This window comes from Erythranthe guttata, chromosome 7 (assembly GCF_056151865.1).
Source record: "Erythranthe guttata isolate IM_541 chromosome 7, IM_541, whole genome shotgun sequence".
NCBI classification, from domain to species: domain Eukaryota; kingdom Viridiplantae; phylum Streptophyta; class Magnoliopsida; order Lamiales; family Phrymaceae; genus Erythranthe; species Erythranthe guttata.
The window spans coordinates 6,158,488-6,180,783 of record NC_142539.1 but is presented as its reverse complement, the minus strand read 5'-3'; the positions used below and the strand labels follow the sequence as shown (position 1 = coordinate 6,180,783).

Here is a 22,296-nt window from a genome sequence, read left to right as displayed (position 1 = left end):
GAGACCGCCGGTCGCCACCGTTGACTTTTTTTTTTTGAAAAAAAAAATTTCCCTGAAATTTTTTTCCGGCCGGTCAACTGCCGTCGACCGCTGGGTCTCCGGCATTGACTTTTTTTTATTTATATAATTTTGTTTTTTCTTAAAAAAAATATTTTAATTAATATTACTGTCTTGGCTGCTAAGTTATTGTCTCCGGTAGTTATTTAACTGTCGGAGACAATAATTTAACTGTTAATTGACTTTTTTTTTTCTTCAAAAGTATTTTAATTAATATTACTATCTTTGCTGCTAAATTACTGTCTCCAGCAGTTATTTAACTGTCGGAGACATTAATATGACTGTTAATTGACTTTTTTTAAAAGATATTTTAATTAATACTACTGTATTCGTTGCTAAATTACTGTCTCCAGCAGTTATTTAACTGTCGGAGACAGTAATTTAACTGTTAATTGACTTTTTTATTCCTAAAAAAAATATTTTTAATTAAACTGTATTTGTTGCTAAATTACTGTCTCCAGCAGTTACTTAACTGTCGGAGACGGTAATTTAAGTGTTAATTGACTTTTTTTTTTTTGAAATTTTTTTTCTTAAAAAAAATATTTTAATTAATATTACTGCCTTGGTTGCTAAATTACTGTCTCCAACAGTAATTTAACTGTCTTAGACAATAATATTAATAATATTACTGTTCGGGAAAATAATATTCATAATATTACTGTCCCAAATAGTAATATTACTGTCTGAGACAGTAATTTAGTAGCCAATACAGTAATATTAATTAAAATATTTTTTTCTAAGAAAAAAATATTCAAAAAAAAAAAAAAAAGTCAACGCCGGAGACCGGCGGTCAATGGTGGTTGACCGGCCGGAAAAGAATTTCAGGAAAAAAAAGGTTTTCAAAAAAAAAAAAAAACAAAGTCAACGTCGAAATCTGGCCGGAAAAAAAAATTCAAAAAAAAAAATATTTTTTGGGGGTTAATGTGATATAATTGTTTAATTCCGGGGTCAATGTGTAATATTAAGTAAGTTAGAGCATAATGGATGGAATTGATAAGAATTATATTATGGAGTGTATTTTAGACTAAAGACATAGGAATGAGTTTAATTGAGAGACTATTTTTTTTAGACTAAAATACATTTAAGTCCCATATGCCCTTTTTGCCATTCTTCCTAACATATTTACTTTGCTGGTGTCAGATTTAATATTACGTGCACGTACATGATATTTTATTTTGGTCAATATCTACTTATTTAATTTGCTTAGTCCCTTTAATAACTGAAAATCTGATCCTCCAGATCCAAATTAGGTGGGATACTTGTCGGCGCATAATATCAACAAACTTAAAATCATTTTTATATATTAATTTGTAGACTAGTTTTCTTTATTAATATAATTTATTTATTTTTAATTTGTAGAGTTGACATACTAAGTATCTGGAAAAACAATTTTTGTTGGGCACTTTACAAATAAGTTCATCAATGGGTATTTATTTATAAATAGATCCAGATAATAAACGCATTTACAAAAAAAGTTCACACATAGTCCAGAGGTTTATAAAAGAGTAAAATAGTCCCTCATACTTTAATATGGTCCAATTTCATCTTTTAATTTAATATAACCTCAATTTGATCTCAAAGTTCAAAAATTATTCAATTTTCACCCAAAACACATTTTTATGGACAATTTCGTCCGTCACCGCCGTTGACCGCCGGTCTCCGGCGTTGATTTTTTTCTTCTTCTTCCTGATTTTTTTCCGCCGGTTTCCGGCGTTACCCTTTTTTTTTCCTTCCTAATTTTTCTGGCAACGGTTTCCGGCGTGGACTTTTTCGATTTCTTTTTTTCTTTAACATCTTCCCCCACCTGTTTAAACAACAATATAATATTGATGTGATTGACAGTAATATTAACTTTATTACTGTTTAACACAGTAAAATTAACTATACTACAGTTTAACACAGTAATATTGCTATATTAATCAATAGCACAGTAATATTAACACAGCAAAACTCATTATTATTGTGTAGGGGTGAGCAAAAAAATCGAAAAAACCGAAAAACCGAACCGAAAACCGAAAAAACCGAGCGATATGTACCGTCCCGACTTAAAACCGCATACACGGTAAATTTTTTTTGAAAAACCGAAAATATCGGTTTGTGTATGGAGAATTTAAAATTACCGAACCGATTTCCCGAACCGAACCGATTTATACCAAATGATGTATTTTTGATATATATTATAAATACTTACCCTAGCGTGCCTCTATCTTTCGAGCGCCTCCATGTGACATCGTTTTCTATTAATTAATTTTGGTTGTGACGTGTTTTTTATTAGTTAATTTTCGGTTGTTATTTGTTAATTTTCTCAAATAAATATAATGAAAGTCCAAATATATGGGTTTTATGCCGAACCGGTTCGAACAAATAGACGAAATCGAAACCGAAAATAAACCGCATTGATACCGAAACCGTTAACCGAAAACCGAAAAACCGATTCACACCGAACCGAAAAAAACCGACATATTCGGTTTTTAAAATATGAGAAACCGATATTATCGGTACGTGTTTGGTTTATTGGAAAAACCGAACCGTACCGACCCGTGCACACCCCTATTATTGTGTAATAGAGTAATATTAATATGTTGACCATTCAACAAATGTAAACATAATAAAAAGTCAAAAGAATTAATATTACGGTGAGTGACAGTAATTTATTATAACAACAGTAATATTAATGTCAAGTGCCAACCACAGTAATATTACAATAATAGACAGTAATATTATTACGTTACTTCGTGAATAACTCAAACAAAACAAAAAAACTCAAAAAAAAATAATAATATTGATGTGGTTGACAGTAATATTACTATAACAACAGTAATATTACAATAATAGACAGTATTATTATTACGTTACTCCGTGAATATCTCAAACAAGACCAAAAAACCCAAAGAAATAATAATATTGATGTGGTTGACAGTAATATTATAGTGTTTACAGTTATTTTATTGTCAACGACAGTAATATAATTAAGTTGACTTGTCAACAAATCAAACAAAATTAAAAAAAAAAAACATAACAAAAAGAAATAAATAATAATATTGTCATTGACTCTAATTGTATTGTCAACGGCAGTGCAATTACGTTAATGTACTGTCAGTGACAGTATAATTATGTTAAATTACTGTTAGTGGCAGTATAATTACCGTTAATGACAGCACAATTACGGTCAACATTTAGGAGAAGGCCTAAAAAAACACTAAAAAACACAAAATAAAAGTGACCGCCGGAATCCGGCGACGGAAAAAACAGACCAGAAAGAAAAAACAAAAAAAAAAACTAAACTAAAAGTCAACGCTGGAATCTAGCGGCAAACAAATATTTTTAGAAAAAATAAAGTTTTTTTTTATAAATAAAGTCAAAATTGGATTTTTGTGGTGAAAATAGATTAAATTGGGGTTACAGTTAAGAATTGGGTGTAAACGGTTCGGGCTAATTTTGTCATATACATGAATTTTTCCTTTATTTATAATAAATATTAAAGAAATGGACTTATTGATGAAAGATATATAGCCCCTAAACCTAGAATAATAAAGATGGTTGGTTAGGGATTTATGCACAAAAACCTCTATTTGTTTTCCCATAGAGAAAACTGAGAAAATCCATTTTCTTGTCTAATTTAGATCAAATGCACAATTACTATGTATCCCATCCCACCCCCATCCCATCCCACACGCCTACCAGGTCGGTCTGATCCGGTTTGATTGACCCACTCCAGTCTAACTTGGTCAGATTTTTTATTTTGTATTTCTCTAAAAAAAAAAAAAAAAGTTCCGTTGGCAAGTCATTGGAGCTCTAGTCAGCTGATTCAGCACTACTTAACTTCAACATCAGTTAACTTTAAACAATCAACTTTTTTTTTTCTTTTAATTTTTTTTCGGTGGTGGATCGTCCGAGTTCTGATTAGCTGACTCAACATTAGTTAATTTTAACATTGCCAGACATTTTTTTTTTGCGGTGGATCGTAAGACCTCCGGTTAATTAGCTCACTCAACATTAGATAACTTAAACATTAACATTAAAATTGTCGGATGCCAACTACTGTTTAGTCAGTAATCGAATTCCTAAATAACCCACCGCCGAAAAAAAAAGATTTAAAATGAAAAAAAAAATGGTCGGATGTTAGCTTATTCAAAGTGAGCGAATGCATAGTCAGCTAATCCGAGCTTCGGCGTCCAGTTGCCGGAAAAAAAAAGGTTAAAAGAACAAAAGTTGGACGTCAGCTAATGTTGAAGTCGGCTAATACGTTATATGCAAATGCAAGTCTACCATCAGAGCTCTGACGACCCGCCGCCATAAAAATAAAAAAATAGAAAGAAAATTATATGGCAACTAATGTTGAAGTCAACTAATGCTGAGTCAGCTAACCGGAGCTACGACGAACAACAACTGGAAAGAGAAAGAAGAGATGTCAACTAATGTTAAACTTAACTAATGTTGATGTTAGCTAACTTTGAGTCAGCTAACCGGAGCTGCGACGACCCACCACCGTAAGCAAATTAAAAGGTAGAAAAAAGATAAAGGAAACAAAAAATGGAATGTCAAATGTCAACTAATGTTGAAGTTAACTAATGCTGAGTCAGCTAACCGGAGCTCCTACGACCAGCCGTCGGAAAAAAAAAATTTTAAAATAAAAGAAAGACAAAAAAAAAATGGAATGTCTATTAATGTTGAAGTTAACTAATGCTGCGTCAGCTAACCGGAGCTCCGACGACCGCTACCAGAAAAATAAATTAAAATTAAAAAAAAAAAATGAATGTACTTATTGAAGTTAACTAATGCTGAGTCAGCTAACCGGAGCTCCGACGACCCGTTGCCGGAAAAAAAAAAGAAAAAAAAAATGTAAGTAAAAAAAATGAATGTCAACTAATTGATATTACCTAATTTTGAGTCAACTAGGCGGGACTCCGACAACCCAAACAACCGCTGAATTTTTTTAAAAAAAAAATAGGGTTTAATTTTTTTTTTACAAACAAAAGAATAAGATAAAACAAACCTTAACTGCTTATCTCAGGTCCTCCTTCGCCTTCCACATGCCCACTCTCGAACTCTTCCCATGCCTATCTCACCAAAGTGGTGGGAGCTACTTGTGCTGCCTCATCTGCATTGATAGCTGCCACATCTGCATGTCGAGGCCGCTGTGGGAATGTTGTGGCTCCGCGATATCATCCGTTGTGCACCCTACTTTAGCAGCCATTTCCTTCATCATGCTCTTGAACCACCCCCACATTCTCCTGCATCACGTCCATCCATTCGCCGACATACTCTGGAAGTTGTGGTTTTGCTTCTTGTCTTCCTCGTCTGCCCCTCTGTTCTGGTCGGGCTGCATGAACATCTGAGGGCTCTGCAACTGGAACTTCTGTGTCGCCCTCGCCCTGGGGTCCACTCGTTGGCTGGAGCTTGTGGTAGGGGAAGATAGGTTGTGGTGCCTTGGTCATCCGGTCGTCGGCGTATCTGGCGACCCCTGCACGTTCGCAAAGTGCGATAATGAGGGATGGGAACATCAGGCCTAGAGAGGTATCACCCAAGCATCGTCGGATCTCAGCGTGTATAATCGCACCCACATTCATAAGTGTCCTCAAGTTGATTAGCACGAGAGCCAATCTCAAGTTGCACGTTTCCCTTGCGTAGGACTTGTTGCTCTTCCGGCACCTCGGAAGGTGGTGGTATGCTCGAAGTGCCTTCTTGGCCTCTCTTGCCTCGAGGGTTGGCCTTTTTCTTGGGTGGGGCTTTTTCTTGTACCGGAGCCTTCTCCTTGTTATCTTCCCTCCAAATATGTGCCCTGGTCGTGATCAAGAAGAGTCAGATCGCGATCTGGCTTCTCACGAAACTGGTGAACCGCCTTCCCAGATCGCATTCAAGTAAGTGGGGATTGCGATATGGCCCATTTTTTCGCTGCAATGTGAATAACGCACCAGATCGCGATTTGAAGTTCCTAAATCGCGATCTGGGTCTGCATGGCCAATTTATTTGGCTTGCAAAGTCAGTTTCGTTTTCAAATTGCTTCGAATCGGCCAAAATAGCAAATCTTTACCTAAAATATAAATAAAACAAGAAACGCATAATATGTTCAAATAAAGCCAAACACTCGAACGAATGAAGACCAAAACACGAAGATTCGATAAGTAAAAATCTTGCAAAACGAACACTTGTCAGTTAGACCGTGGAGTGGCAAATCCTGATTGGTGTACAATTTTTCCCCATGCATGCATCTATCACCTGCCGGCCATTGCCTCGGACCACAAGCCTACTGTTCTCAACACTTGTATCCTTACCTATGGAGGCTCTAAACCTTTTAGGTTTGAAGCGATGTGGCTCTAGAGATTGCTAAGAGATTGTGCATTCTGGATGGAATGAATCTGTCACGGGTTCTGCTCACTTCCAATTACATTTCCGAATCAAGAATGTAAAGAAAGCGCTCAAAGCCTGAAACTATACTCATTTTGGCAACTGCCACACCTCTATCAAAGCTATGATTGATACCCTTCAAAGTGCGCCCCATAGTGACTCCAACCTTGCCCTCGAAGCTAATCTCCAACTCAACATTGATGAGTGGTTCAAAAGGCTTGAAATTTTCTGGGAACAAAAATCCAAAGACAAGTGGCTCCTTGAAGGGGATGCACATTGTAAATACTTTCATCTCACCACCATCATTCATGCCCTTTCTAACAGAATTGTTTCTATGAAAGATGCTAACAACACATCCATGTCTGAATGGAATGCTATTGGTACCTATTTTCTTGATTACTATAATGAGATTTTCAAAACTGGTCTTCTCAATGATGATTCTCCATATCCTGAGAATCTTGAAATTTTGTTCCCATTATCACTGAGGATGATAATATATCTATCACTTCCATCCCCTCAGTTACTGAGATTGTGAAAACTCTTTTCTCGTTTGCCTCTTCCAAAAGTCCTGGTCCCGATGGTTTACCCCCTCTCTTCTATAAAAGTTTTTGGAAAACTCTCTTCTATAAAAGTTTTTGGAAAACTACTAGTCATTCCATTATCAAGGTTGTTCACCATTTCTTCCGCCATGGCAATCTCTTGAAAGCTCGCAATCACACTTTTATTATCTTGATTCCCAAAAAGACTAATGCTTCTAGAGTTGAACATTTCAGACCTACAAGCCTTTGTAATGTTTCCGACAAAATCATTTCCTAAATTTTGGCGAACAAGCTGAAGCCTTTTCTAGAGAGCTTTATTTCTCGTTTTCAAATGGCCTTTGTCAAAGGTAGAAACATTCATGATAACAATATTGTTTCCCATTATATCATGAACTATTTGCACAAAAAGAAAGGACAAAAAAGATTCATGGCCATTAAAGTGGACATTGCCAAAGCTTTTGACAAAGTGGAATGGAAGTTGTTGAAATACATTATGCTTAACCTTGGCTTTTGTTTGTAATTTACAGATTGGATTTTCGAATGCATTTCTTCTACGAGCTTCTCCTTTTTAATAAATGGTTCTCCCTTTGGTTGTATTTCTCCTTCGAGGGGAATTAGACAGGGAGATCCCGTTAGACCTTTTCTTTTTGTTACTTACGTTGAAGTCTTATCTAGAATGCTTAATGTTGAAGAAAGAAACTCTAACTTCAAAGGTATTAAGATCTCTAGAACTAGCCCTGTTATTTCCCACCTCTTATTTGCTAGCTTCTTTGGGTGATGCTTCATATATTCACAATATTCTGGATAAATTTTCCAATTGGTCTAGTCAATCTTCTAACATTGACAAATATTTTATCCATTTTAGTATCAATGTCTTACCTTCTGCCAAAAGGGAGATTCTTCGTCTCTTAGAATTCAATGAGTGTGTTCACCATGTTAAGCATCTAGGTATCCCTTTTGTTCCAACAAAAATCCAAATCCATTGCTTTCCATGCTCTTTGTGATAAGATTAGATCCAAGCTTTGTTGTTGGAGGGCTAAAACCCTTTCGCTAGCTGGTAGAAGTGTCTTAATCAAAGTGGTTGCTCAATCCATTCCTACATACACTATGTATGTCTTTCTTCTTCCAAAATCATTTTTTTACAAGCTTGAAGCTTCTATGACGAAAACCAAAATGGCAATGCTCTTAGGTTAAAATGTTGGGACTCTTTATGCCTTCCTAAATCAGTGGGAGGTCTTGGGTTTAGAAGGATGTTTGATCACAATAGAGCCCTTATTGATAAGCTCTTTCGGTCTGTTGCCACTTCCCAGGTTAATTTGTGGACCTCTCTCTTCCAAGCCAAGTATCTTAGGTCTTGTAATTTTCTTCATGATTCTTGTGCTTCTCCAACCTCCTCTTGGTTTTGGAAAGGTATTCACAGTAAAAAAAACTTAATTATTAAAGGAGCTTGTTTCTCCACTTCCATCGATTCGAATACTCTTATTTGGGATGATCCTTGGATCCCAACTCTCAAAGGTTTTATTCCCTCTCATGCTCTCCCCTCTTCAGCCTCATCTTTCGACATTTTCCTAGTCAAAAATCTTCTTTTTTCTAGTTCTACATCTTGGAACTATAATATTTTTGTGGATCTTTTTTATCATTGAAATTTTGAAGATCCTTGTTTCTTCTTCTTCCCAGCACTCCACTCTAATTTGTACCCCCTTCAATTCAGGGTTGTTAACTTCCAAAAGTGCTTATTTCATTGACCAACACCCTCGTTTCTATGTTACTGATGCTTTTATGAACATGTGTTGGAAGAACTTATGGAAAGACAAGCTTCATAATAGGCACAAGATTTTTCTTTGGAGGTGATATGTTTTATTATTTAATTTAATTAGAATTAGTCAAATTATATGTTAGTGGGTAGTTTTTTATTAGTGGGCATGAATTAAATTAGTGGGTTAGTGTGGTTAAGGGGTTAGTGGGGTGGTAGTTAATTATTATTTATGAGTATTATAAATAGGGTAATTAGAATGTTACGTATTATGAAGTTGAATAATCAATTAATCTCCCTTTGTCTTCTCTTAATTCTCGTCTCTAATTCTTCTCCTAATTCTAATTCTCCTAATTCATATCTCTCGATTTCTTCTTAATTCTCGAACTATGTTTCTTTACTCAAATTACCACGTAACAATGGTATCAGAGCCGTTACGTTCCATGGAGGCACGTAACCAATCAGATGCTGAGTTTCGTGCTGAGGTTATTGAAACCCTAGCTCGACACGAATAAAATTTCGACAAAATACACAACACCCTCCAAGTTGTTCTCACCGAACTTCGAGCTCTAAGAGCCTCCTCCAAAGCCGAAAATGATGTCAACTCCTTTGTTGTGGGAGAAACACCACTACCGGTCAAGCAAAAAATAAATATACCTACAACATACTCAACTCCATACCCTGCCCCAAATACAAACCTCAAACAACAAATTCCAAAAGTCGCCACAGATAACGCAACGGAATGGATTTTCCAAGCCAAGCAATATTTTGAATTTCAAAATATTGCCCAAAATCAGCAGGTGCACCTCGATTCATTTCGTTTGGAAGGACTCACTTTGGAACGGAATCGCCGGTTAATTGGGTTCAAGGGCTCGTCGGCCGGGGAATATTTTACTAAGGCGTTGCTCTACCGTTTTAGTCCTACCGAATTTGACGATCCTTCCGAAGCCCTCACTCGTTTCATGAAACAAACACTCATTGATGCCATTTACCATGAAGAGTTCGAACAACTCTCTCAAATATGTGATGGATCACCCGATCAACTGAATTCACAAAATGATCCCATACACGTATCAAGACTATATCCTTGAGGACAAGGATATTTTGAGCGGGCGGGAATGATATGTTTTATTATTTAATTTAATTAGAATTAGTCAAATTATATGTTAGTGGGTAGTTTTTTATTAGTGGGCATGAATTAAATTAGTGGGTTAGTGTGGGTAAGGAGTTAGTGGGGTGGTAGTTAATTATTATTTATGAGTATTATAAATAGGGTAATTAGAATGTTACGTATTATGAAGTTGAAGAATCAATTAATCTCCCTTTGTCTTCTCTTAATTCTCGTCTCTAATTCTTCTCCTAATTCTAATTCTCCTAATTCATATCTCTCGATTTCTTCTTAATTCTCGAACTATGTTTCTTTACTCAAATTACCACGTAACAGGAGGGTTATCAATGACCTCCTTCCTACTAAAAGTCGTTTCAATTCCATCTTTCCCTCGGCAGATCTCCATTGCCCTTTCTGTAATTTTCACTCTGATAATGTGAACCACCTCTTCCTCAAGTGTCCTTTCGTCGAGCAGTTATAATTTATCTCTAAATGGAGCATTCGGATTGAGCCTTTTAAAATGAGCCCATTAAATATTGTATTTCCTCTATCCTCTCTAAAGAGCATGTTTTAACTGTTAAGTTGCAAAATTTTGAGGAATTCATTATTTATGTTGTTGTGCTTCGTGATCAAGTTTGGTTTAATAGGTGTTAAATAACTCATGGCTCTACTCCTCTCAATGTTTAGGATCTTGCAAAGAGAATCCATTTTATTCTAAAGGACCACTGGAAATGCCAACAATAAAAGATCTTATCTGCTCATAATGGAGCTTATCTCACCTGGACAAAGCCGCCCCAAGGTTGGCTCAAACTCAAAACAAATTGTTGTTTCAAAAAAGATCTTACATCAGCTGTCTTCATTGTTGGAAATTGCAATGGCTCTATTATCTTCGCAAAATCCACTCTTCGACTTTGTACGACCCCGCTTGTTGCTGAGATTGCAGCCCTTCTGGAAGCATGCAAGACTTTTGCCCATGCAAAGATTGAAGATGTCATATTTGAATCAGACTCTCTTGTTGCTATCTCATTCCTCCACGACAAGTCTAGCACAATTGATTGGTCTGTTTCGGTGCTAATAGATGAAATTAGGAAGTTCTGGGCTTTATGGCCTAAATCGCGTTTTAAGTTCGTCAATAGAAATGCAAATTTTGCAGCGCACAATCTTGCTTTATGGGCCGATCGATTTATTTTTATGGAGTTGTTCCTCCTTCTTTTATTCATGTTTCATGTTTTTGTGATTGTAGTTTTCCACTTCTTGACATTTGTATTTCCTTATGTTATTAATGCATTTTTTCTTATTAAAAAAAAAAAAATTGAAGTATGTCCTATCAAACTTTCAAGTGTAACCCGGACATAACAAAAAAATGGTTACACTATCATTTTATAATTTAACTTTGAACACAACAAATTCCAAGCGGTTTAAGTAAGGAATCAAATCGAAGGGAATCTAAAGATTTTGTAAAAATATTTGCCAAATGATTATCTGTTGACACAATGTGTATGCGCACAACCATTTGGTAACCTAGTTCCCTAATAAAGTAATGGCGAATATCACAGAGCTCAGACGTAGAACATAGAACATACTTTCCCAAAACGATCGCACTCATATTATCACTTAAAACATGAAGAACATTAACAATGTACCACAAGGTAGTATCACAAACATTAAGAGAAGTTATTATAGAAAAAAGAATTACTATCATTTTTCTTCGCCCAATTTTATCTTCTATCCGAGTGTCGCATCTTAGAGACAAGTTGCAATGCACCGGAACTGGGTGAAATTCTTATCAACTTCTATCTCAAACTTTCTTGTGAACACGCACCCTACAATAAGCAAAACAAATACATCAATTTCCCCAAATCAGACAGTAAGTATATCTAGTGACCAGCTCTTGATGCCAATTATTGGTTTATTTGCCTATGTAAATCTACTCGTTGTGTTGAGATAAATTAATTGATTAAGACAGTTGATGTTACAACATAGTTCGGGTGTGGATACATAATTAAACTACTAAAAGCAGAACAAAAAATACAAGAATTTAATGTGGTTCAGAGGCAAATGTAGGGTTCCACGAAGACCTGCAAATAAGATTTCACTTGTTCAGAAATATGCGTACAATAATTGGACTTAATAAAAACACTAAAAATTCCTTCTTTATGTTATATGTCATTCTTGCACACGACTTGAACTTGTTGATCTTCATAGCAGTTTCTCCTTCCACCCTCTTGAATGGATTGACCTCTCCCGATATTTTTTAAGCACTTTTCCCGAAACGCCGATCTTATTTATGGCCTGGTAGAAGAAACCCGTCTTGTTGTCACGCCTAACGTGCAGACAAAGCTGCGGCATAGGTTGCATTGCTCAAACACTTTATGCTGGAATTTTTCGATTAAAGCTCCGAGGTTCTTCACTGGTTTTTCTAGCTTATATAGGCACGCAAATAAGCCTGGTAAATCTAGCTTGAACCTAAAAAAACCAATCCCAAGAAAATAGAACCCTTCAGTATCTGTACAACCTAAATTAGATAAGGAAGAATCTTTACAATACATTTCCTAATCTAATACAAATACAATGAAATAAATAAAGTCCCATTTAAATAAATCTCTAAAAATTCGAACTATATACAATTTCCTATATCAACAAGGCACATATTTCTTTAATCTCAATTCTCAAAATAAGGTGCCAACAATTATCATTATGAAGATCAACAAAATTATTATTTGGAGCATCAATAGGATTATCATTTTGAACATTAATATGAATTTCATTTCTAGATTCTTCATTCTTTTTAACAAACATTTTTTCTATAACTCCTCTTTAAGAATTTGTATTTCTTTATCCATTTTTCGTTGTTCTTTTCTTTTTTTGACAGTCGGACACATATTTTCGACTACTAAACATAATAAAAAAGTTGATTAGCAATGACTGTTTTGAATTTTTTCTTTTGTTTTTTCAATGATATAACATGGTAAGTAGCAAGCTAAAAGCAACCAGAATAAAATTTTGTTCACCCAGTAATTACCCCCGTTAAACAGAAACAAAAGGATTTATTTTAGAAACAAAAAAAATTTGAAAGGGAGAAAGTAGTCAACGAACAAAAAGGCACAATGGAAATAGAAAACATGTTAAGTTCTATTTAACACGTAACAACTCTTAATTTGTAGACTCGTTTACAGGATCTGTAAACATTAAAAATCATATTTTCACATTAAGTTAAGGATCCCTTATGCACATAGATCAACGTCTAACTGTAGCAAAAAAAAAATGATCTACTCATAATTAACGGGCACTCACTAGACTCGTAATTATGCACAGGAAAAATGAATTGATCGACTTTAACCAAAACATCCTTTATGATAAGATAAAGCATGATCAGCTAATTCCACCTTAAAGCTTGTAGGCATTAGATCGCCTGAATCCAATTTCCTAAAGACATGGTATGGTATTATAACATTGATACTTGCTCCCAATCACACAAAGCCCGATTAAACTTGCAACCCCTAATTTCACACGCAATAGTAAAAAGGTGCGGTACCTTTTCAACCCCTCTTTTTTTTTCTATGAGTTGTGACTTTTGAAACACACCTTCTGAAAACTACAAATAAGGCCCTGGTGTCCCAACAAATCACTTATGATCAAATCGAGAGCATTCATGACATATATATGCAATCTTTTCCTTCGTGTCTAAAGTCCACAAATGTATTTCCTTTCGTAGTATTTCAGTAATTCTTGTGCGATTCTGTTGGAATTGTCAGCCGTTGTATACCGGGAGACAATTGTAATAATCGAAGCATTGTACATAGCAATTTTGTCTAATATTCCCCTCCCAGCCCTGATACCGTTTCGGCAATGCCCGTACGGTTATGTCATTATGGATTACTGATGTTGCATTAATTATATTTTTCTTCCTTCTTTGTCCTTATTAATCATAAATTATAGGGTAAATTACAAACACCCCTGAGGTATGGTCAAATTACAAAAACCCCCCTCTTGTTTGGATAATTACATCTACCCCCCTCAACTATGATTTTTTCTTAGACCTCCACCTTTATGGTGCCAAATTCAACATAGTCATCTAGATTCCGTGAAATGTGCTCTAGTTTGTACTCTTTTTTTGTAAAAAATACAGTTTCCGATGCACCACAAACTGATATATACAAGCTAAAAATTACATATTATGGTCATCTTGCTTCATAATGTAGAGTTTGAATGGGATAAAACGGGTACAAAAGTGATAATATTCCATATAATCTCGAAGATTCCACTAAATTTGATGAGTTGAGGGGGTGGTTGTAATTATCCAAACAAGAGGGGTGTTTTTGTAATTTGGTCATACCTCAGGGGTGTTTGTAATTTACCCTAAATTATATTAACCATTGATTCCGACAAATGGGATAGTAATTGATAATAAGGCAATACGTTGGGAGAGTAATTTTGTTCAATTACATATATAAGCATATTATTCAAATTAATACTTTTTTTTTTAAATAAATGTGCTACGATAATTCGTTTAAACATAATGAATAGAGTAGTCATTAAAGAAATACGAAATAAATCTATCTATATCTATATTCTATACTATAATTTTTTTTTACCAATAGATTATGAATTTCTTCCCCTTTTTTTAGGTACAATATTACCCTCACATGATAGCTATTAGGTAAAAGATTTCAAGGACAACTATCTAATTTAAGATACTCATTAATGATAATTATTAATCTTTAAATACATATGAATATAACATATATTCATGATGCTTATTATATTGAGAAGATTAAATATTGTCACCGGATGTAATTATTATTTTTTAATGTTCTAAATGATTTGATTTTCAAAATTAGTAGTTTAATTGATTCAAATATTGCGATTTAATTAAATCTTACAATTTACGATTCAATACAAATTTTAAATTCTTTTGAAATTCATTTTTAAATTACACGAGTTGATCAGCATTTTCTTAGATTTTTAAATTATATTATATAAAGATTTGTTAGTATGGGATATTTTTAATATATAATAATAATTATATGAGAATTATTAATTTATTTAACATTATTTTTATAAGTTTTAGAATAATTATATATTGTAGCTTTGTGATATATATTCGTATTGTTAGTTTATTGTCAATTATGTGTTGTGTCTCAACAGTAAGCAATGTTGTTAGAACTGGACCGAACCGGCCGGTCGGACCGGTTCGACCGTGACCCGGCAATAAAGCGGTCTGGTCTGACATCTAAAACCGGGAAAATGGAAAAGCGGGGTCAAATGACCAAAACCCGCTTCGACCGGCTAAAACCAAAGAACCAACGAGTCAGTCAAAAAACCCGGTTTTCGGCCAAAACTTCTTGAATCACCGCAAAGTTGGTTATTTGTAGCTAGATTTGAGCGAATCTTCACATACTTAGTAGTGGGTGGCAGGATCTAGTCATGAGTGGTCGAAAAATTGTCAGATATGATCATGGGTTATCGAATAGGGGTGGCCGATTGCCGGATTTAAAGAATAAAAAATGAAAAATATAGAGTATAAGCAATAAAATATAGTAAAACGTGAGGTGTATAGATAAAAGTGAAAATAATAAGTGAGAGATTAAAAATATAAATAAAATAATATTTTTAAAACATTAAAATTAATAAAATAATGGCATTTTAAAAAGAATCAAAAACCCGGTTGAACCGGTTCGACCTTATAAACCCATGACTCGAATGGTCGTCCGGTTCTGTAGCTGGTCCGGTTCTGAAAACATTGACAGTAAGTATCCTTGTATGCTTTCAAATGGTTAAAAGTTCGAATTTAGGTTGATGCAATTTTGAATTGGTGGTTTAATGATTTTTATGAATAATGATATAATTGACTTTATAAATTTTAATTCAACAATAAATATAGATTTAAAATTGCATTCAAATAGAGAGGGTAAAATTGACATTTCATTAATAATTTATAAATTTTTTTTTAAAATAATAATTACACAAATGGTATTTGCGATAATACATAAATGAGGAAAAAATAGGCTGTGTTGCTGAGAACATGTCACCGTTTGAAGGGGTATCTCATATAAGTTGTGGTATCTCATATAGTCTCTCACTATATAAAGACCCTATAGAATAACCCCATATATATATTCACGGCTTAATATCACGTGGCGTCGTGAACACATTTTACTAAACCCCATCAACTTACACGATTCTCAAGTTATGAATTGATTCGGTATTCTTATTTAATTAATTAACGTGATTTGGCTGGCATTATTCAACTCAAACATAATGGAGTATTATTTCTTACTTCTTTTACTATTTAACACCCCATAGCAAAAAGCAAAAAAAAAAGAAAGAAACAAAAAAAAAAAAGTAAAAGAGAAAAAGATGGAGGTGGTCAATAATACGAGTCGCATTAACTACAAGCATGGCGGGGAGGACGATGATGCAGCTGTTCTGGCGTTGGCCGCTTGCGGTTCTTCCATACTCCAGATGGTTCTGACCGCCGCCGTTGAACTTGACCTGTTCGAGATCATCGCTGGCGCCGGCGATGGGGCCCGCCTCTCGGCTTCCGATATCGTCTCTCGAATTCCGACCGCCGTCGATAGAGCAGCCGTCGTGCTCGAATCCATGATGAAGGTGTTGGCCGCTCACTCTTTGCTCACTTGCGAGAATGGTGGCGGCGGTGAACGGCGTTACGGGATTTCGCCGGCTGGAAAGTTCTTCGTGAACGACGAGAGCGGCGCGTCGTTTCGTCAGTACCTGTTGTTCAGTCCCCAAGGAGCATCAACGGGGCCAAGGTATATACTGTTGTAATACTTTTTTTTTACTCTTTAGGCCTCAAAAGACAATTTTTTTGATAAGAGTACGTCGATTTGATTTTTTTGCACTCCATAATTAACAGTATTTGCGTTTTTCACCCTAACATCTTAAAATTAGCAAAGCCAACCCTTCAAATATACATCTCACGGCAAAATGCACCCTATCTCAGTTTCTTGTGATATTTTAGCCTAAAAAGAATCAATATTCATTATTCTTTATGTTTTGTTTTCTTAAATAATATTATTTAATTATTTTACTTGAATACATATTTAATACATAACTATAACTGATGATTTATTTTATATGTTTTGCATCGAAGTAAACAACGCATATATAATTTCTAATTTTAATTTTCATTATAATTCAAAATTCCTAATTTCCATAAAATTAATATTTATTAAAATAATAAAAATAGAATAAGAATTGTAGGACATTAATATTAATTATAAATGTCTAGTTGATAGAAATTAAATGGACCGTTTAGAATAAGGCTTTAAATTGTTATTTTTTATAAGTTCAAATATCGTGATATATTGATTTTTTTGGCTAAAGTCTCATAAGAATTCATATAGAGTGCATTGTGCCATAAGAAATACAAATTAAGGGTGGATTTTGCCAGTTTTGAAATGTGAAGGTGCAAAGCGCAAATTAGGGTTAGTTATGGGGTGCAAAACGCCATTCACCCGATTTTTCTTAGATATTTTTCTAACATGGCAAATATATATGTATATATATTTATATGTACATGTGCAGTTTGAAAGATATAGTTCTGGGAGGAGGTAATGTATCAGAAAAGTTATTTGGGAAATCTTTTTACGAGCAAATGGAGTCGAATGTGGAACTGAGCAAGAAGTTCAACGAAGCCATGGGGTCCCACTCAGCTGTACTAATGAAAAAGGTTGTTAAAACATACCGAGGTTTCGAGGGTTTGAGTTGTCTAGTCGACGTTGGTGGTGGCACCGGTACCGCACATGCCACTATCATTTCCAACAACCCTTCTATTCGCGGCATCAATTTTGATTTGCCCCACATTGTCAAAACCGCGTCGCCCTACAACGGTGAGATTATAATTTATATTTTAGTATTCTTCTTTAATTTTCCTTGTTCTTGATTAATTTGTTTGGAAATTAATTTGCTAGAAAGTCCTCTTGCCAGTTCCCACACATCTTTTACCTATATCGATAAAACTTTTATTGTGGAATAAATTATAAGATAAAGATAGTATTATATATATACATATCTTTATTTGTATATATTTTCAACTGTTAAACTCTATATCTCAGCTCTATGATTCGTAATTAAAACTTACAAAGTATTTTTATTTCCTATGTGTAGGCATAGAGCACATTGGTGGAGATATGTTTGTTCAAGTACCAAAAGGAGATGCCATTTTGTTGAAGGTATACAACATTTTCTTCTTATTCCAGTACCATATATATATCACTATCTTTTTTAGTAAATAATAATCGTAATAATAAATATATATTTTATTATTATTATTATTATTATTATTATTATTATTATTATTATTATTATTATTATTATTATTATTATTCAATTATTTTTTGGCATATTGCTATTTGAATATGTACTGAAAATGTGGATGCATGCATGCATGTAACGTACAATTGAAAAGTTTATACTGCACAACTGGGGAGATGAGGAGTGCGGAAATTTGTTGAAGTGCTGCTACAAATCACTGCCAAAAGAGAAAGGAAAGATGATAGTGATGGATTATATAATGCCAAACACACCACAAACCGATATTCATGCAATGTACGCCTCTCAAATGGACTTTACGATGACAGCTCTTTTGGGAGGAAAAGAAAGGACAGAGGATGAATTTCAAGCCTTGGCGATTAATGCCGGTTTTCGGGAGTTTAAGGTTGTCTCTTACGTGTATGGGATGTGGATTATGGAGTTCATTAAGTAATTGTTTTAATAGTTTTTCATATTCTGTTCCTTGTTTTTTTTTCCCAACGCAAAACAATGTTATGTAATAACATTTTTATATATATAACCTTTGGTACAAGTTAATTTAAGGAAAAAATGGCAAAATTTCATTATGTAAAGCTATCGCCCGAAAATTTTGAATTTGCATAAAGTCCCTCGGGCACCTAAATTAGTTAGGGAGCATAGACTAAAACTAGACTGCTTAGGCTGAAAATAGACAGTGTTGACTTTAAATGCCTATGAATATATACTCATCTATTGAGACAGACTACATGTTACGACATTAGGTATCGTAACAGAATTCTTGTGTTGTCACAGTAATAAATCTACTAAGAGCAGAATAAAGAACACAACAATTTAATGTGGTTCGAATACAAATGTACCCTACATACACGAGGACTTGCAAAACTAGGGGTGAGTTCGGGACGGGATTTCGGGAATTCGGGATTTTCGGGATCGGGATTTCGGGATAGAAATTTTAAATCCCAATCCCGTCCCAAAATATTAAATCCCGGTAATATTGGTATCCCTAAATATTTCGGGAATTCGGAATTGGGATCGGGAATCCCATACTTTGCCTAAAAACTAAGAAATATTGTTTTTTTTTTTTTCCATTAGTATTATTTTATACATTAAACCAACTTGAATATATTGTATACATACTATTATTATTGCACTATTTATTTTTACCACAAAACTTGGAACAAATGAAATTTAAAAAATTTAAAAATAAGTTGAAACGATATATTATATTGTTATTTCTCATCTCCTTGACAAATATATATATATATATATATATATATATATATATATATATATATATATATATATATATATATATATATATATATATATATATATATATATATATATAAATAAATATATATATATATTTATTTATATATATATATATATGTGTGTGTGTGTGTGTGTGTGTGTTTATTAGTTTTTTTTTTCTTTTTTCCTAATTCGGGATTAAAATATCCCGATCGGGATTGAACCAATTCTCGAATCCCGATCCCGTATTTGTTCCTAATCCCGATCCCGAATCCCGTAATCCCGAATTCCCGAAGTTTTAATCCCAAATAGTAAAATTCTAATCGGGACGGGACGGGATCCCGAATCCCGATCCCAAAGTCCCAGCCCTATGCAAAACTAGTTCATATTTAAGTGTACATTAATAGGACTTAATAGAAACAGTAAAGACACCCTCTTTATGTAATATGTCGTTCTTGCACACGACTCGAACTTGTTGATAATCAAAGCAATTCCTCCTCCGCACTCTTGGACTCCCTCCAATGTTGAACTCCTTTTAAACGGCGCATCGACCTCTCCCGAGATCTTTTAAGCACTTCTCCCTCCGCACTCTTGGACTCCCTCCAATGTTAAACTCCTTTCAAACGGCGAATCGACCTCTCCCCAGATCTTTTAATACATGGAAATAAATCTAAATCCTAATAAAAATATTACAAGAATAAGACTCTAATTAATTCCAAAATAAACATGGAAAACAAATATTTGCCAATCTTTAATTTCCACGTATGACGGATTTCTTCAATCTTCACTAACAGAAATCTGGTGCCAACAGACAGTTCCGCCGTGGAGTTTAATTAGATTGAAAATAGACAACCCTGAACGGAAACTTTTGACTGAGAGATTAACAATACATGACCATATACTTTCTATGTAAGCTTTATATGTATAGTGAAATGCATGATTTGAACTCCTAAATGCAATTATAATTGACAATGGTCGATTATTTGGCTAAATGGACGTGAATAAGTGTACATTAATTATAAATGTGCATGATCGGTTTCTTTATATATATATATATATATATATATATATATATATATATATATATATATATATATATATATATATATATTGATGTGCTTAATTTGGCCAACCCAATGGGCTTACAATTCCTTTATCTATTGGGGCACGAATCCAATATTGAAGACCAGAGGGGTTTCTGCCGGATCAACCCCCAGCTTAGTTACGTGTTCTATGATCGCAGTAGTCGCGCGGCTCGATTTCATGGCTCGCCAACCTCTTCCCTTCTACCAAGCCGCGCGCAGATTTCACATTGCTTCACCAAATTGCGTCAGAATTTCAACGCGCTACACCAAATCACGCGCTCTCTCAAACGGATAAATAAAAATTATGATTTATCCATGCCATGCCAACAATTAACGGAATACGCCAACGAGCGACTACTACAATTTTTACTCTCGACACGATCTGACACCCATTTCAACATGGCCCCCACATCGACTCGAGAGTGGGGGGCTTAATGAGATGCCTAATTGGGTCAACTCAATGGGCTTACAATTTATTTACCTACTGTCCACGAGCCCAATATTGAAGACCACTATCCACGAGGCCCAATCATTTTCAAATAAGGTTTGGGCCCAACAATCTCAACTAAGGTATAAATAACGATATAATTCATTTATTAAAGGTAGGCCCTATTATCTGAGTAATACTATAACTCGTATTCTCTCAACTACTTCGATATCTGCACGTCTGACTTGAGCGTCGGAGGAGTTTCCGCCGGATCAACCCCCAGCCTAGTTCACGTGTTCTCTATTCGCAGGTATCTCAGGACCATCTACCTCGTCAGTCATTGATCCACATTATTTTACCAGCTACCTCTATCTCAACTATTTAAAGTGATCGATCTATTTACAACATCATATATATATATATATATATATATATATATATATATATATATATATATATATATATATATATATATATATATATATATATATATATATATATATAAAAGAAACAGATTATGCGCATTCATATGCATAAATCGGATGGTACGTATATATGTGTGTATTTAGTTCAAGTTGTGTAGTTAAAATGAATAAATATGTAAATCTAAATTTGCATGCATTAACACTTAGGCAAATGGTAATCATGTTGAATAATCTTACATGGACCTCAAAAGACACAAAAAGCTTCTTCTTTTGGTTGTTCTTTCTATCCCTTTCGGCTATATAGATAAGAAATTCAATAAGATTATGATATGAATCTTTAATTCTTTCTTTCTTGCATGTCTTATCTTTGGTTATAGTCTGTAAATCTATGAGGTTCTTGATTCACTATTTGAATATTTCGAATATATAAAGACTTTTGTAAGAGAAATGAGATCTTAGATTTTTAGTGGCTTGTAAGTGTAAATCTTGAGGCTTCAGGGACCAAACAGTAATTTTCCAAAATTTTAGCTTAGAATAAATTTTGAAATATTATTTTCAATAAATATTAAGTAAGAAATAATTTTATTTGGGGATTATTCATTGATTAATTGGTTTTATGAAAGAATCATTTTTTTGGTTAAAAAAATGAATTTTGTGGTTATTTAATTATAAAAAATTCAAAACAATTACAAGACTGTAAAGTAATTTCAGAATATGATACATAATCCTAAGATTTCATGGTGATTTTATATACGACGTATTTAGGATTATAGTAAATAATATCCAAAAATTTCCAAATTAAATCTTAAGACTTCTAAAACAAAGCCAAAAATGAAGAATTCCATAAATTGAGGGTCAAAACAGCAATTAAGAAGAAAGGGTGAACAAAATTGGAGAAGTCAAAAGTCAACAGTCAAACCGGTCAAGAACTCGAATGGCGGTTCGAGAATTACATTTACAAACCAAACGGCCGTCCGAATTTCTGTTGAAGAAAGAAGGCGTCTCTGGAAGCGAGACGGCCGTCTAGAG

At 34.2% G+C, this 22,296-nt stretch overlaps 1 protein-coding gene across 1 annotated transcript; it reads left to right on the top strand.

Annotated features, from left to right (window-relative positions):
• The first annotated feature begins 16,165 nt into the window (after positions 1 to 16,165).
• LOC148769082 (caffeic acid 3-O-methyltransferase-like) lies at positions 16,166 to 18,536 on the top strand. Its single transcript, XM_088820219.1, has 4 exons — positions 16,166 to 16,578; positions 17,354 to 17,658; positions 17,936 to 18,000; positions 18,237 to 18,536. The coding sequence occupies exons 1-4, from the start codon at positions 16,166 to 16,168 to the stop codon at positions 18,531 to 18,533; spliced, it is 1,080 nt and encodes a 359-aa protein (XP_088676345.1). The 3' UTR covers positions 18,534 to 18,536.
• The last annotated feature ends 3,760 nt before the right edge of the window (positions 18,537 to 22,296 follow it).